The 17884-nt window shown below is 40.9% G+C and overlaps 2 protein-coding genes across 3 annotated transcripts in view; one reads left to right on the top strand and one right to left on the bottom strand.

Moving 5' to 3' along the window:
- Positions 1-10131, top strand: part of lsp1a (lymphocyte specific protein 1 a) — a 27309-nt gene extending 17178 nt beyond the window's left edge. For both annotated transcript variants that reach the window (XM_068722871.1, XM_068722869.1), the window contains exons 8-13: positions 60-141; positions 881-1018; positions 1196-1291; positions 2416-2502; positions 2723-2804; positions 9381-10131. In XM_068722871.1, the coding sequence (XP_068578972.1) occupies positions 60-141; positions 881-1018; positions 1196-1291; positions 2416-2502; positions 2723-2804; positions 9381-9403 (508 nt within the window). In that variant the 3' untranslated portion in view covers positions 9404-10131. The remainder of the gene's footprint in view (positions 1-59; positions 142-880; positions 1019-1195; positions 1292-2415; positions 2503-2722; positions 2805-9380) is intronic.
- prr33 (proline rich 33) lies at positions 3625-13490 on the bottom strand. The gene is made up of 3 exons (XM_068722868.1): positions 13448-13490; positions 13044-13093; positions 3625-8789 (listed from the first exon to the last, which is right to left on the bottom strand). The coding sequence occupies exon 3, from the start codon at positions 8772-8774 to the stop codon at positions 5571-5573; it is 3204 nt and encodes a 1067-aa protein (XP_068578969.1). The 5' UTR covers positions 8775-8789; positions 13044-13093; positions 13448-13490; the 3' UTR covers positions 3625-5570.
- Between the last annotated feature and the right edge of the window lie 4394 nt (positions 13491-17884).

Consider the following 17884-nt stretch of genomic DNA (forward strand, 5'->3'; position numbering starts at 1 on the left):
GCCACTGATCCTGAATCTGTTTTAACGGTTCCTATTTCATGTTGTCTTGACTGAATCAGTAACAGCTTTAAGAAGACGCAGACTCTCGTCCTGCTGCCAAAGATCGACGACAAGATGGAGCAGTACGCACACGCTGTGGAGGTCAGCACACACACACACACACACACACACACACACACACACACACACACACACACACACACACACACGTTTGTGATGACAAGGTTAACGCAAAGACACTTTTATACTTTTTTTTTTTTTAGAGCTTCTAAAAAAAGAAAGCAGCTTTGACTTTTTGAAGAAGTACAGGTGTTGAGAATGTGGAGGATTCTCCCCATAAACTAGTGTTGAGATGCTCTTTATAACGTATTCTTACATTCTTCACCTATGGCGCTTTTAAGTACGGAAGTCCAAGGATGACAATATTGAAATTAAACAATTTCATCAAACTGAGGCACAACTTTTCTATGATTGTGCACGTGATGTATGGCAGAATTAAAAAACGCTGTTTAAGTTTAGTTTTCATTTTCTTATTTGAAAGTACAGAATTGGAACCAAAATTACAATTAAATCACACTGACATATTGACGGAGAAAGCAGAGAACTTGAACCTGAAAATATAATTTGAAATTGGAATTTTAAAGTTGAATCGTCTCTGCTTTTAATTTATTCATGATGAAAATAAAATGGTCATATTCACAAGTTTCAGGACAATGAAAGGCGACTATGACTTATTTTATAAAAAATAATTTACTTATTATATATGATAGCGTAGTTATCTTCTGTCCAATCAGAAGTAAGTATTCTCCGTGGACATATCGCTTTACTGTTCACTAACCCTTGGTTGTTTGTTGTTGTTGTTGTTGTTGTTGTTGTGCAGAACTCCCAGGAGGTCCGGGCAGTGAAGGCATCACTGGCCGACCTGCCCAGCTCACCTGAGGTTGTCACCTCCAAGAAAAACCTGTTTGAGGCCGGTGAAGCCTGGAGCCAGAGTCCCACCAAGGGAGCCACCTGCAAGGTAAGAAACCCCCCCCCTTTAAGAGAAAACAGAAATCACATTTATCCAGAAACCATCTTTCCTTTAACCTGACGAGATATTAAGGCATCACATTGACTTTTCATCTTCTTGTTTTTTTATTCTTTTACTGTCGGTAATGTGCTTCCATAGTTTTTAACCGAAACTTTTCTGAATCAGGACGCTGAGGGGCTGAAGGTGGGCGTGGCCAACCGGATCACTCAGTGGGTGAAGGGTCCGTCTGACGGCAGCAGACAGTCGCTCTGCAGACCGACAGTGAGTCATGAACACAACGCAAAGATAAATGTGCATAAAGTAGTTACAAGTTGTACTTCTACTGCTGGTACTTTAAGTATGTTTTGATTTTGATGGTGTCTGCTCCAACACCACTGACTGACTGAGATGTGATGTGTTCAGGTGCAGCTTAAACGTCTGTAATATGAGGTTTCCCTCTTGTGGAGGAAACAAGATACGACAACGTCAAAACAAAAGGATTTCTCTTATTTCTTTTACTTGAGGAATAGTTCATTTATTTCATAAAGTGGACGAGAAACAGACTTAAGTTTAAATATTTTAAAATTTATGGAAAAACATTGAGAAACCGTTGGAAAAAAAGAAAGTGAAAGTTACTTTTAGGTCTGAAAAATGTCATTTGTATCTTAAACACACACGTATGTATTTTGATTTTCTCATTTTTATGTATCTTGCATGTTTCTACTACATAGTGAAAGACAGAAAAGATCAAAAAATTATGTTTGTTTTATGTGTACACTAGAACTATTTCTTGACAAACAGTGTATCCCTCCGCCTACTTGTGTGAGCTCATGTCTTTGGTTTATTATAGTAAACAAAAGACTCAATAAATACATAGATATATAAAATAACACAGAAATAAATAAAAGCTTATAATATCTAACAGATGTGCAACTAATTGAGGAAATTCATAAATAGGGAAATCATGGAAATAGGAATAATTAAACATCAAACTAACTGAATTACAAAATAAGTAATTTGTCAAATAGACAAATACATTTTCTTTCTATTTCAGTCTATATTTGTTTATTTTCAAATTAATAATTGAGGCTTTTATTTCTGCATTGCCTATTATATTTTTCATTTATTTGTTATAATAACAACCTTAATCCTCTGTGGAATGAAGCAGAGCCAGGCTAGCTGTTTCCCCTGCTTCCAGTCTTTATGCTAAGCTAGGCTAAGCTAAGCTAACCATCCTGACCACAGCTTTTTACGAACACAAAGACATCGACATCTGATTTCCCAAAGATGTTGAACTACTCCTTTCTATATATTATCATTTAGTTGTGTCGTCTGAAGACAGAATGTTGACGTGTTTGATTATTGATTATTGATTATTGATCATTGATTATTGATCGATCTGTCAGGATGTGAGGCCCGGTGATGTGATGCAGAAAAAGAACATGTGGGAGGTTATTGGAGACTCAACAGGAGGGCCGGGCCAAAGAGACAAGGTGAGCGCACACACACACACACACACACACACACACACACACACACACACACACACACACACACACACACACACACACACACACATACACACACACATACTCATACACATACACATACACACACACACATACACACACTCACACACACTCTGTTACAGGATGATTGATAAGTGATAAAACATATGAGAGTACTGACATAATTGATCTTCTCTCCCTTTAGAGCTCAGCAGCTGGTAAAAAGTACAAGTTTGTGGTCACTGGTCACGGAAAATATGAGAAGATCCCCACAGACGGAGAGCCTGGTAAGAACATTTAATCAATGAAATCATATCATCACTTGAACATAATGTATTCCTCTTGTGGGGTTTCATAAATACAGCGGTTCAAGAAATGAAGCGTCATAATTAAACTTGTTATCCTTTCTGTCCTGCTGATGAGGAGAAAGTGTCTGAATCAAAGTGTCCCATAGAGAAGGAATATGACTTCAATATGTTCACTATATCAACTTGATATAAATGGTAGTGACAAGAATGAGAGCAAAATAGCTTTATTTTATTTAGTGAACTAAAGTAGAAAAAAATAAGGAATAAAATGACATCGTCTTCTTTTTTTTAAGTCTGAAAAAACCAGACTCACAAGACGATTATTTTTGGTATGACAAGTTTTCTGAAAATATTACGCTGAATCCAAATGATGCATTATCTTATATGTGCTGTTTCCAGAACAGAAATCACACCATTAGTTAAAGCCAGGTCAAAAATTATTGTTTCATTTTGTTGAAATATTAGAGTCATGTCCTCCATGTTTTTATTAATAAACGTAGTATAGATGAGTGTGTGAGTGGTGTGTGGACAAAGCCCTCTGTAGAAAGCTTCAGCACACAGAGAGGAATGAAGGTGTGAAGTTTGGTGGATGTCAGAACTACTGAAGTGGAGATTTCTGGATCAGAGTGTGAGAAAAACTCCATTGATAGAAAAGCTCCTTTAAAGAGACGTTTAGTTAAAGTCCAGACATTTAGAAGAGTCTCCAAGTGAAGAGGGTCACAACATGAACTAGTAGATATCACCATCAAACAAAGGTGATGTTTGAACTGAAGCACAAACTGAAACGGAAAGAGAAATGTTGAATCAAAGTCAAACTTTATTCCGTAGCACGTTTTGTTTTTTTAAGTGTTTCACATGAGAAAACATTACGGTTCAAAGTGCTTCACTTAGAATAAGAGATGACACAAAAAACACACATTAATCACAGCTGGTTAAATACACCTTCAGCAGGATTTCATCGTGCAGATGCTATTTTTAATAATTATAACGTTTTTTTGTTGTTGTTTTTCGACAGACGAATGTAAACTTTTATAAAAAAAAATTTAGACTAGTTTTTAAAATGTTCTACTGGACCTTGAGAATTTTGTTCTACTTTTTTAGTCCAACGTTGTGAGCTGAACACAACGTTGGACTACGTTGTGTAGTTGGGGGGGGGGGGGGGCCAGCAAAACAACAACAACAACACAAACAAACCTCAAATCTTTCATTGCTCTGACATGTTTTTCTGATTAAACTCAAAAGCGTTACACGAACCATGAACGTTCAGGTGCACATGAATGAAAACGTGTTGCTCTTGCTTTATCGTTCAAACGTTAGAAACACGGATAAAATCAAGACGAGGGAAACTTGACTTTTTCCTAAATGAACTGTATCGCACACATTAGAAATCATCAGAAACATTAGAGAAAAAGAACATAAAGAAATACAACTAGAGGAATAAACTTTGTATGTTTTTCCCGCGCTGCTTCACAGTCATCTACCGTCCCTTCAGTCCACCGTCATTCTGCTCTTCATCGTCCTTCTTCTAACAACGTACGTCAGCTTTAAGTCAGTCGGCTCCTCAAGTCACAGTGAAATCAAACATTTTGTTGGCGACAAATTTTTTATTCCATTTCTAAATTGGAGAGAAGTTTTAGGGAAACTTGTAGAGTGCACTTTATTTACAGTCTTCCATTTTATATTTATGTATTTATTATTTTATTTGCATGTAAAGTTACTTTCTGCTAACGTGTCCCACAATGCAATGTGCTGCATTTTATGGATGCAACTCAACATGCAAAATGACAAAAATTTCAATGTATTGCTCATTATTAAGAAGCTAAGTGTTGATTAAACAGGAAGTAGTGAATGAAGGGTTTTGATTAAACACAACCAGTGGACGTTAATCTTTAATAAACTTTTCTTTTGTCACAAATAATTTTTTAATCTTTAAGATTAACGTGATTGTGTGTGAGAGGATGCTAATACATTCCTATATTCATGTAGAAATTGTCAACAAAATTCACATTCTCTCTTTTTTTGTGTCTCACTGACTCTAATTGGTGCATTTTCTTTTCTTCTTTAATTGATCTGCGTTATGTCCAAGGAACAGGAAGAAGGGCAAATTATGACGCTGCCAAATTGTTGTTTTCATTGTGACTTTAAGAAAGTTCAATCACAAAACTATATCCATCTACAGCCTAAAAATAATATTTCAAAAATCACCTTTCTCTACGTACGAGGTTTTCACCCTGAGGTGAGTAGCACCATTTTTAATAAAACTGGTTATTTGAATGATCATTAAAGAGAAACAAATGTTCCTCTGTCCCAAAAAAATACTTGTTTTCCACCAATAAAAATACAGACGTTTTAAAGAAATATCAATTATAAATCTATAACTTTAATCTGTATTTTATTGTAAACATGAAAGAAACGAGAAGCTCTGATTTTACTGAAAACATAAACGCTTTAATCTTAAATGTGACGTCTGAATGACTTTAAGACAAATGTAGCTGTCTCTTTCTCTCTTTTTTTCCAGCTAATCCACAAATACAAACACTGAACATCCAGACAACCAGTCACACAAATGCAACACAAAGCATTTGTCAAGTATAAAGTTCAAAGCCGACTTTTTCTACAAACACAAACGTCATTCGTTAAACACAGAGACTAAGATTTCTGCAACTGTACATTCAACATATATCTTTTTTTCCTTTACATTTTCATCTTGGCAGTTATATATTATATTATATATATTATGTTAGCTTAAGTAGCGGCAAACCCCCTCGCTTTTCTATTAAAGTCTTTTGGTTCCTCGTCTTTACCTTTGCGCCCAATCAGACCCATTTCAAAAACAGTTGCAATTTTCGTCACCGGCCTCGACGCCGCCTCTTTCAGCCTTTTAGCGTCAAACTTTGGACTAAAAAGCAGCACAGGCAGCCTGTGCGCAAACGAAGGTATCTCTTTCGACTCGTTCTTTTGCCCTTCCTCCTTCTCCTGCTCCTCGCTTTTGTTCAGCTCGATCTGGTGCATGATGTTCTCTTTGGTGGAAAACATTTGGAAGAGGACGGCGTTCCACATCTTTGCTGCTACGGGAGCGTCTTTGGTTTCGTTCTCGTCCTGAGTGCCGGGCTTGTCGATGGCCTTCTCGTCGGCCTTTTGCACCTTGCTCTGGTCCGGCCCAGTGGCCTCCTTCTGGGCCCTTATCTCTGGAAATTTGGGCTCCTCCTGCTCCACAACCATGTGCTTCTTGAGTCGGGACCAACCGCTCAATTTAGATTTTACACCCTTTGGTTTTTGTATGACCTTAAGAAGGGGTTCGGCCGGGAGGGATTCATCGCCTTCCTTTTTCTCAGGTGCAGATTTAACTGCGGGAGCAGATTCTGCTTTCTTGTCTTTGCCTTCACTTCCTGTTGGCTCAACTGTAGACGTTGTAACAGGAAGAGCGGGTGCTGCAGTGCTTTGCTTGGAACCTTCGATGTTAGTCTTGGTGGCGGCCGCAGGTTTCGCCGGCTCTTTTTGATCTGAGATGTCAGCTTTTGTCTCATTTCCAGATTTCTGGACTTTATCTTTGCCTAAAAGCTTTCTTACTGCCTTCAAAGGATCCTGATCGTTACTTTTGGGCAGAGGATGCTTGGTTTCCGAAGGTTTCGTCTTTGGTTTGGCGATTTCTTGAACTTGTGTTTTGGCTTTCTGTTTCTCTAGAGTTTTCCCCTCTATTGTTGGAGGTATAGCCTTTGGTGTTTCTTTAATCACCGTTTTTTCTTGTTTTGCTGCAACCCGACAGGATACTGTACTCGTCTCTTGTTTTGACGTTGTTCCTGAGGTGTCGGATGCTTGTGAAACAATAATAGTAGGGATTGAAGGGGTGATGGCAACTTTTTTATCTCCCACAAGGGGTTTATCTACACCTTTGGCGGTTTCTTTGGGTTTAGAAACCTCAGATGTCTTCACAGATGGTTCTTGGCTGGTTGTCTTACATTTTGCTGATTCCTCTATTGTAGCTTTAGCCTCCTCCTCAGTTTGCGTCTTGGAACCGGAGATACCGAATGCTGGAGAGTAAGTTCTTATTCCGCCATAAGCGGCATATTCAGCCGGTGTCAATCCACGATAGCCAGACTTTGACTTTTGAGCCACTTGGGTTGGGGTTTTAGGTCTCTGAAAGGCTACAGGGGATACACCAGAAGGTGATGTCCCATATGTTGGTGTCTTTGGTCTTTTAAAGCCAGGTGACGTGGTCATAAGTCGGGATGCTTCGTATGTTGGAGTCTTGGGCCTCTGATTGCTGTAAGAAGTCACTACCTGTGTTTTCGGCTCAGATGTTGGAGTTTTAAGTGTTTGAGAGTCAGCTGGAGCAGTTCCTCTTGTCAGATCAGGCTCTGATTTGGACTTTGTGATGCTTTGTTGGATTGGTTTTACAGCAGGAGTGATGTCCGAATGAATGTCCCCATTCAGTATTGTTTCAGTAGGCTTAGGCTCAATAGTCTCGACACTTTGGGAAGTAGACAAACTGCCCATTGCAGGAACAGTTTTGGGCGTTCTTGACCTCTCTGGTTCTACTGTGATTGGCGACACTGCAAACAAGAGAGGATTGGGTCTTGAGACTTCAAAGACAGGAGTTGTAGCGCGAGACACGTGGTATGCCGGGGTTCTTGGTCGTCCTGCTGAAGTTCTTAATGTTTGAAACTCATAAGTTGGTGTTTTAACTCTGATTTCAGCTGATGGAGTAGCTCCTTTGATTTCAGCTGATGGAGTAGCTCTTTTGATTTCAGCTGATGGAGGAGCTCTTTTGATTTCAGCTGTTGGGGTTGTTCCTTTGATTTCAAATGTTGGGGTTGCTCTTTTGATTTCAGATGTTGGGGTTGCGCTTTTGATTTCAGATGTTGGGGTTGCGCTTTTGATTTCTACTGTTGGAGTTAAGATTGTATCCATCTCCGCTGTTAGTGTAGTGCCTCTTTTAGTTTTTGAAGTTGGTGTTTTCCTCTGGGGATCCGTGCCCATTAAAGGAAGCTGAGCCGTCGGTGTCGTACCTCTTCTGACCTCAGATGCTGAAGTCAAATCTAGTTTTATTTCTGTTGGGGTTTTACTATGAGGCACTGTGCCGCCAATAGCTGTTAATCCAGCTGTGTCATACACCGGTGTGGTCCTGGATGACTCGTAGAACGATGTGCTAGCTGTGTACATCCTAATTTGAGGGACATCAAACATTGGTTTGGGCGATCTAGAATGTTCGGTTGCTTTGAACGTTGGACGTGGACTTTTGGATCTGCCGTGCATAGTCAACACAGTGAGAGGACGAATCACAGCTGTTGCTGAATAAGGAGTCAGACCTGGACTTTTTGTCTTTAGGGTTTCTCCAGCTGCAGCAGGTCTCACATCGGCATGACTTTCAGCTAACGTGCTAAAAGCTGGCTTTTTCACTTCAGCAGCTGGTACTGTTGCCTCAGATACAAAAGAGGCTGGCAGAGATATTTTGGGCACCACCAACTCTGCAACTGGCCCTGGAGCTGCGTCTCCAGGAAGGTGGGTCGATGCAGAATATGAGGAAACCGTGGTAACATGCTGCGAGTACGAGTACGACGGGATTCCCACCGTCTGAGGCGAGAACCTCGCTCCCCTGCCGTGAGCTGCACGCTGCGGGTAAGGGGACGCCACGTGTCGATACAGCGGCCTGACGGTGAACCGTGGAGGCTGCTGATCGCTGTAGAGGCTGAACGGCGTCTCTGGCGTCTTGGGCGGGGTGGAGTGGTCGCTGTGCTCGAGGTCGGGGCTCGCTTCGTTCACGGGGGAAAGGTTGGAGCGGAAAAGCGTGGCTGGCTGCGATGCCTGAGTGGAGGCCTTTTTCTTGGCGTTTCTCTTGAGGACCTTCTGAAGCCGAACATTGTTCTTTCCAGGCTTTGGCAGCAGGGGTGGGGGGTAATGCTGGGAAAGCAGGCCCGGCTGGGCGACAGCACTGTATGCGACAGCCATGAGCGCTTCAGCACCCTGTGGAGGAAAAAAAACAACTGTCAGAATATATAAAGAATGTAAGTTCAGGCCAAATTGTCGGACTTCCAAGACTAAATCCCTGGACCTGTACTTCATTTTTGCTGCTAAGATCACTGCACCTGTATTTAATAATAATATATGTTTAAATTATTTATATTATTAGCATGTCACGTTGGCAGTGAATTTTTCAAGTTTCAAAAGGTTTTAAAATGTCTTTATGAACTTTTTCTCTGGCGCAAAACTAAACCAGTCTTGCAGCCTTTCAGTGGGTTGAAAGTTGCTTTTCTACCTTCAGAGTTTTTTTTTTTGTAAAGATTAGATTGGTCTCATTCTGATTCATATTAAAGACCCCATGAAATGGACGCTTTAACTTCCTATAACTGTTCAGCAGTGACCTCATCCTGAACAAGAAGCCTGCCCCCTCTTTCCTCAAAAATATATCCTTAACAGATACACATGTTGGGAAACATCCCGAAATGCAACAATACTCTTTCAAAAGGCCTCATGTCTTAGTTGATAACACCAAACTGACATTTGGACCACTTCATAACATCTGCATATTTAACTATCTTGTTGTGTCTTTTGCAGATTTATACCATGATGACTACTGAGGAGGCATCGTCTCTTCAGCTCTGTCAGAAGCAGCAAGACTCAATATTTCATTTATATCCAATAAATCACTTTCTACAAACCAACAGCTCAAGTGCAAAAGATTTGATCGTCAAATGTCTATATTTGTTAAGTTTCCTTTTTGTGTTTTCTGACATTCAGTTTGTATTATGATGTATATATCTGACTGAGCTTTAATGTCTCTGTAGTCGTCTCCTCTACAGTGTTTAGCTGAACCTTAATATCTGGTTGATCCTTGTATGATGGTGTGTAGGGAAACATAAAAGTCTTTGGAATAGAAAAAGTTTACATTTTCCAGTCATGTAATTGATGGATCACAATTTTTTATATATATATTCTGTTCTGCACTTAAAAACGTTTGGCTTAAGAACAATCTGAATGGTTGATTTCGGGAGTGACATACTCTGTCCAAACCTGTTACAGCAGAGTTTTTACTGATGATAATAATAACACTGAAAGTATGAAAACTGAGATTTTAATGTCTTGGCTTACTTGTTGCTGCCCTTAAATAGATGACATTGATTTGGTATCTGTTACATTTCAACATTTATTACCTGATTTATACAATCAAACTATTTCTTGTTTATGTTTGCATCAGCTTTGTCTCTACTGCAGACGTTTCTCACTTTTAATATCCATGTACTGAGATTTCTGATTGTTTGTTTTTAATCCCTTTTCTTGAATAAATTAAAAATAATTTTCTAATGTAGCTTTGACCTCCATTTTGTTTTTATATTTGTTAAACTATCAACTGCAGCCTGAACGCAAGATTATACTCTCTACATCTGAAATGTTCAATAACGTTTTAAGTTTTGTCCAGAGCAAAAAACCATCCTCAACAACTGGCTGAATTCCCATTAAAGCATCGGTGGAGATTCATGGTCCCCATAGGATGATTTTTAATAATGTTGGTGACCCATTGAACTTTCCTGTAGCGCGAATATCTGGCCAAAATTCCCTCTACTTTACCCTTTTTCACAGAGGATGAACCCTTAATGTGTAATGACTCCATGACACAACTGTAGCCAATGATTTAAGCTGAAAACGTCCTTATTGATCAATACTGGCAACAATTGTATTTTGTCTTTCTGTTAGAGATAACATTCAGATCAGTCCACATTTAAGGAATTAACATTATTAATAATATTTAACCTAACACCCACTTTATTCTGGGTCGTTTTCCTTTTCCTCCACATCCAACTACGATGACTACTTATCTCGAGGAATCGCCTTTTTGGTTTTCTCAAGAATTGACATGAATTAACCCGTTATCACGAGCAAACAAGCTGTGTTATCTTGATGATAGCGTTTAAAAAAATAATAGCAAGCAAAGATGTTCACTGCCCCAAACGGCTTTGTTTGTCAGCCTGGTGATGCTAAAATTCTATTAAAATAAAAACTTTATTTCTTCCAAAAACAAGTTATTAAGGGCTTTACAAAAAAAAATAAAAGTGATCAGAGTTAAATAGAATATAAGATTATATATAAAGGCATTTTTTAAATTTAGGTAATCAAATGCAGTAGATGCACAGAATAAATACAAATCAAGAAAATGCAAATCTAAAATATTATCTTAGGTTTTAAGTTATAAGAAAAGTTCTCCGCCTACAAAGGAGCCTGAAGTCCTTCAGCCGAGGTTCAAATGTAATGAGGGTTAAATATGGTTCCAAAGCATCTGTCCTATGAACTCAGATGCACTGAGGATGACTCATGTTTGTTTGAGTGTTGATTATAAAAGCCAGAGATCAGCAGGAGAATCGAGCTGAACTCTTCCTGGATGATGTTACCGCCTCACAGCTGATCCCGTGAAGCTTTGCACTCGGACTAATTTTAGATCGAGGAGTCGCGGCCAATCAATCACCTGCTTGTTTTGTTTTTAAAGACTCCTGGCATTTTACAGGTTGCATCACTTTCCCCCGAAAACACAGTAAATCAGAATGCTGTGGAGCAGATCAGATGGAGGCATGGCCATCAGAAACCAGCTCCACGTAAGAGGAGCCGTGTGAAAAACGAGGGTAAAATAACTGATATCATATTTCAGCAGCAACAGCAGTTGACGTTTATTGTTACGAGTGCAGCATCTTTCTGGTATGTTTTCATGTGGGCAGCTTTGCATAGAGTTATGGTCCATGCTCAAAATGTATAAAATAATGAAGGTTTAAGGCTTAATTTTGGGTGACAATGCCCAAAAAATGGTACGAAAATGTCAATTCGTAACGTTATAAATTTGTAAGTTACGCACAAATAAAATATTGAACAGAAGAAACATTTTGGTGATTTATCTGTTCTTGGACTCTTACCAGTAGTGGAGCTAAAGACGCTACGTTTTGTGCTAAAGGCGTTGCTAGAAGAAAAGTACTAAAATCTAAATTGTTCATCCTCTGGGGAGCTGGAATACGGTTAGAAATGGGGTTTTTTATGTTAAAGTGTAAAACTTGTCCCGATGATAGTGGTAGATGAGTGAGAGACGGTGAAAATCCTCAAGATTCATCTTCTGGGACCATGAACGACCAAATCTAGATCTATATGCTTATCTTTGATGCTCAAGAAAAAGTAATTAAAATCAAAATGGTTCATCTTCTGCGGTGCTGGAACATGATAAAACTTTTCGAGCCAAGTTATTATTTTCATGTTTTTTGGATAGTGGAAAATGTGACCTGATGCTACAGGAAAGAGAGGAGGTCAACAAAAAACAACATGGTCCATCCTCTGGGGACTATGAACGTCCAAATCCAAATGTATTTCATGGTTAATTTAATGGAAATCTGGCTAATATTCCATCCCTCGCCTAAAGTTCCTAAGCCTTAGATGTGCTGTGTTATTTGTTTTTAAAGATCTATATTAAATGTTTGATATTGTATATCAGTACTTTGTAGGCTGTGAGGTTAGAGGTTTATTTTCACGGCTGGCGTTCAGCTTCGTCAGGATCCTCTCGTTTCTCTCCCCACATAAACCCACTAATTTAGATGTGTGTGTATATATATCTGCTGAGGGGTGAAAGTGAATGCAGAGCATGTGACCTCATGACATCACAGCCCAGCGACACTGGATAGGGCGTCAGCAACATTGAGTAATACCCAATCACACGAGAGGACGAGAATTTAACGTGAAAGGATGGAGAAACTGAGAAATTTGGTGGAACTGGTGGAACTGTTCTGTTTTCGTTTTTATTTCCAACCCCGCTGAGAATGTCCTTTATGTAAAAATAACATTTGTGCAATCAAGATTCAGATATATGTTTATGATAATAACTGACCATGCAGTCTGTACAAAAACAACTGTTTAACGTCCTCAGTTTATTCCGTGTGTCACCTCAGTGAAATGTAGGCCGGAGCTGCTTGTGTTTTTAAGCCTCCAATCCTCCCACCTCCCTCCCTGAACCTGATGCCATCCGACACACGAGAGCCCACCCCTCCTTTTAAGGCTCTGGTAGGTTCGGTATTTAGACCGCCTTCAGGATGCAAGTTCAAAAGAGGAAAGGGTAATAATAGCCGTGTAAGAAAAAACCAAGCTAGTCCACAATGGCCTCCTTAAGTGAACAAATCCACCCTAAAAGTGGACGAAAGTTATGAAGCTTCACGACACACAAACAGTTTTTAGATGCAAGAAGAAGGAACCTACCAGGTAAAACAACTTGTTGCTGATGTTCAAAGCGCTCCAGGCAGGTTTCCCTTGAAAGGACGGGAGAGAACATTCAGCTTCAATGAGAGAATATCAAACTTTATTCTTCATAATTACACAGCAGGAAGATTAGAACTCAAAGCATCAGTCATGCCTCATTCCAGATAAATGACGGAGTGTGTTGTGGAGCCACAGGGAGGTAAAAAGAGTGCGAGGCTAACACTTAGCACAGCCCTGCTGGTGCAAAAGACACCCCGACACATGTCAGATCTCAGGCTGCAGAGGTCGGGGGGAGGGGGGGGATGGGGGGGTGTTCGATGCCAGCGGCCCCCCCCCTCCCCACTTTCCCGACGCTGCTATCAGCTTTATCTGGAGAATAAAAGGTGTAATAACGGTGTGTTTACCTGTGCGACTGCTGCTCGGGGGTGGCCGGCCCGGCTGCTGCCTGCTTGTCCCAGCCCGGAGTGTCAGAGCGGCAACTTCATGTTGAGCCCAACTCGACCCCCCCACCCCCCCCACCCCCCCACCCCCCCACCCCCCTCCTACAAATGGAAGGAACGGACGCCATGGAGGTCCAAAAATAAACCCTGAGCCCTGTGAGCCGCTCAGAGTGACAGCAGGGTCGAGGCGAGACGCTGCACGGACAGGCCACTGGACCTTAGGTTTCACCACCTCAGGGTTCTAAAAGTAGGGGTCCCAGGGGTCCGTAGAGGATGTACTGGGGATACGGCAGTGGGGGCTCCAGAAAATTAATTTCACATGATTTGAATTCTGTGGAAATAGTGGATCTTGCAGCCCAGTATCATAGCAGGTTGTAAAATAGTCATGAGATGCAATCTATTGGTTTCACAGGGACACGAATTGTCTGTTTTTTTTGTGTCTCTCAGGACAAAAATAATGCCAATGGAAAGTCAAATAGGAGCCTTATTGGTGGTGGACACAAATGAAATGCATCCATGTGACTAAGCAACAGTAAGGGCGTACTTTAGAATATCCAGAAAGCCCAGGCCTAGGGGGCGGGAGCTGGATGGGTCCAAAAAACACAGGACTCCACATGGAGTGGTTTAGTTGACTAAACCCAATTGTTGGTTTTGTTGCCTTAACATAACTGTTTGTAGTTTGTTCCCTAAACCTAGCTGTTTGTAGTTGTATTGCCTAAACATAACTGTTTGTAATTTGTTGCCTTAAACTAACTGTTTGTTGTTTGTTGCCTGAACCTAACTGTTAGTAATTTGTTGCCTTAACCTAACTGTTTGTTGTTTGTTGCCTGAACATAACTGTTTGTTGTTTGTTGCCTGAACCTAACTGTTTGTTGTTTGTTGCCTTAACCTAACTGTTTGTTGTTTGTTGACTGAAACTGTTTGTAGTTTGCTGCCTGAACATAAATGTTTGTTGTTTGTTGCCTTAACCTAACTGTTTGTTGTTTGTTGCCTGAACATAACTGTTTGTTGCCTGAACCTAACTGTTTGTTGTTTGTTGCCTGAACCTAACTGTTTGTTGCCTGAACCTAACTGTTTGTTGTTTGTTGCCTGAACCTAACTGTTTGTTGCCTGAACCTAACTGTTTGTTGTTTGTTGCCTGAACCTAACTGTTTGTTGCCTGAACCTAACTGTTTGTTGCCTGAACCTAACTGTTTGTTGTTTGTTGCCTGAACCTAACTGTTTGTTGCCTGAACCTAACTGTTTGTTGTTTGTTGCCTTAAACTAACTGTTTGTAGTTTTGTTGCCTAAACCTAAATGTTTGTAGTTTTGTTGCCTAAACCTAACTGTTTATAGTTTGTTGCCTGAACATAACTGTTTGAACGTGATGTCGTCCCAGAAAAAAAACTTAGACAGAAGGACACAAAAAATATGGACAATTAATTTCCTTGTACACAAAATCAATAGAATTTATTTTTATGACTATTTCACAAACTGCCATCAGACTGTGTTGGATCTTGATTTCTGAGGTGCGTTCTACACATACAGGTGGGTTCTAGGCATTCTTGGGGAGGTCTGAGGGTCCTATTCAGGGGAACTTGATGGGATTTTAGGAGTATTTGAGTCCTATTTGAATGTCAGGCATCACTGACGTGATTCTAAAGAAATAACGGGGCTCTAAGAGATGCATTCATGTCCTATAGGATGGAAGGTTAGTGTTAAATTATGGAGCCTTCAAGGTCCAGAAAGATTATATAGAAATGTATTTTAAGCATATAAGACAATAATTACTACACTACAGATAAGAAGTTGAACTCTACCATCCATCCCTTTATGACTTACAAGGGCACTTTCTTTTCTTTAGGAAGTTCAAAGTTTCTTTAAGGGGGTTTTAGGGGGTTCTCCTAAAACTTTTTATCCACTAGAACCCATCCCTATTTGAGGTCCAGGAATCCTTGAACGGGTTCCAGGAGACATTCATGGGGCTGTTGTGTTATGGATCCAGGAGTCAATGAGAGAGTTCCAGGGCATCCTTAGGGACTGTTCACACATTGCGTCTAAAAGCTAATGGCAGCCAGCCATCATCCTTTTATCCGAGGGGCTTGGGAGGTATGCGCTCCAGTCATGCCAGCCGGTACTAAGCAACCAAAACCTGCACACTGCGATGGCGATGATGAGGAAGTTGCGGTAATTTAGCAATAATCCTCACTGACTAAACCAACGTCAAAAGTAAGATAAATGGATTTCCAGCACCATAAATCCCTCACAGTAGCCTTATTGTTTGGCTGACCTTTAAAGTGGATGTTGTGGCGTTCTTTACATTACATTACATTTCAGTCATTTAGCAGACGCTTTTATCCAAAGCGACTAAAAATGCTATCTACACACCGTAGACACAGCTACGGGAGCAATTTGGGGTTAAGATTGACATGAGACTAGCGGAGCCGGGGATAGAACCACTGAACGTCTGATTGAAAGACGGCCCTGCTCTCCACTTAGCCACGGTCACCCCTTCATAGATGGAAAAGGGTGGAACAAAGTCCTGTCGCACTGATTGGTTAATTATTGTCACATGACCTGTGGTGCGTTCGCTGCATTTATAAAATATTGCGATTTTTCCAATCTCTGTGTGTCGTGGACGTGCCTGAAAAAAAAACATCAAATGGGCATGGCAATAAATCCGGCATGTGTCCTCAAAGGGGGTTGAAAGAGGAACCTCAGGGTGCTGGGTTGGCGATTCGATCCCCGACTCATTGCTGCATGTGGAAGTGACATTGAGCAAGAACCCCAAGTTGCTCCCCGGGAGCTTCAAAGCAGCTCACTGCTCCAAAGTGTTTAGGATGGGTTGAATGTAGAGTCAAGTTTCATGCATAAACCTGAATGTTTATGACAACTGTAGTAAAGATGAATTTGTAGAGGTATTGGATCGATGTACCTGAATTCGGGGTACCTGAATTCTTTGACGAATAGTCCTTTTGTTCTGGAGGTCCTCGTAGGGGGTTATGAGGCCCTTGAGATGTTCAGGTACTCCAACAGAAGGTTTTAAGGATTCTTCATGGGGTTGCAAGGATCTTCGGGGGTTTCCTAATGGTTCTTTATGAGGCCATTGAATATCTCCTGTGCATACGCAAGTATTTCTGGAGTCATTTTAGATGATTTATGGGGTTCAGGAGAGCTTTCAGGAGGCCTTGTTTGATTTCCAGGTGTCTTTTTATAGTTTCTATTGGCAGGTCTGGAGCAGGTAATTCCTTAATGGGGCTCAAATTGTGTTTGAGGAGGTGTAAGGTTAAGTTTCCTTTGTGGGGAATTCCTTGTGCAGACTGGCAGAGAGCATGCAGTGCAGTGTACTACTGTTTCAGTGGTCTGTCTGTGGAGCGTAGACAGGTCAACAGCTCAATCAAACAGGAGCTCTTTGTCTATTTGTGTTTTGAAGCTCCCAACATGTAGACTCTCTGCTCGTTATTCTGTCATTGCAGCACCCCCTGCAGGAAAGTCATGGGGGTTCATTCAGGATCCCCGAGACGGTTCGAGACCGACTCTGGAATCACAGATCCTGCTTGTAAATCAAGCCGAGGAGTTTGCTGAATGATTCGTGCTGCAGCTTGTTTAGACTTGCAGCTAAACTGAAAGACATTAGCAACAGATCAGACTGATCCTCCATCAGGCAGGGGGTCGATTTCTGGAAGAATATTCTCTCCAATTTCATTCCAATTAAATACAATCTTTAACGGGACATTTTTAAGGACAAAAACCATCTAACCATGAACTACAAACATTCATTAGCAAATACCTCACATATTAAATAACTAAAAGACACAGATACGTTTATATTTTTGCTATTACAGATCACACTGTGTGGAAAGTCAAGCTGTCAGACACATACAGCACAAATGTATTCTTAATTAAAGGTTGGATCTCATGTTTCCTTTAATTTCTCATAAAAACCGAGGCTGACAGCAGGTGTGTGAACCCTTCTCAGATGTCATTTAATGTTGTTTTTACTTGTTTTTTGAAGACCTAGATGGAGTAAGATCCAGTGATTTCTTGGGGGGGACCAGGGAGTCAAAGAAAACAAGTGGATCAGAGGGATCAACGTGATGTTTTTGCAGCTTGGATAGACAAATTCTTCAGCTTCTCACCTCCTCTGACTGTGCGTTATGTGTATGCGTCCCAGACTTCTTCAAGAGGTTCAGGATCACCACCTGCCTCGCTCCCCTGACGTCGTCCTCTCGGTCCCCACTTGAAATTTGCTTGCCTTAAAATGCAGCCGCCCCAGAATAGCAACCTAGAGGGGGCGTCTTGGCTTCCCCCCCCCCCAGCTTCTGCAAACTTGAGCCTCCCACCTTAGCATTCGACCCTTCCATCTCCTTATTGAGTGCCAGCGGTGGGAGGAGGGGGCACCGAAAGTCACGGACCCTGTCT

This window comes from Cebidichthys violaceus, unplaced genomic scaffold (genome assembly GCF_023349555.1).
Source record: "Cebidichthys violaceus isolate CVI_PGR_0920_01 unplaced genomic scaffold, fCebVio1.0.p SCAF_3, whole genome shotgun sequence".
In the NCBI taxonomy this organism is placed as follows: Eukaryota; Metazoa; Chordata; class Actinopteri; order Perciformes; family Stichaeidae; genus Cebidichthys; species Cebidichthys violaceus.

Coding starts and splice junctions, on each gene's coding strand:
- prr33 (XM_068722868.1), bottom strand. CDS start 8,774: ATGGCTGTCGCATACAGTGCTGTCGCCCAGCCGGGCCTGCTTTCCCAG.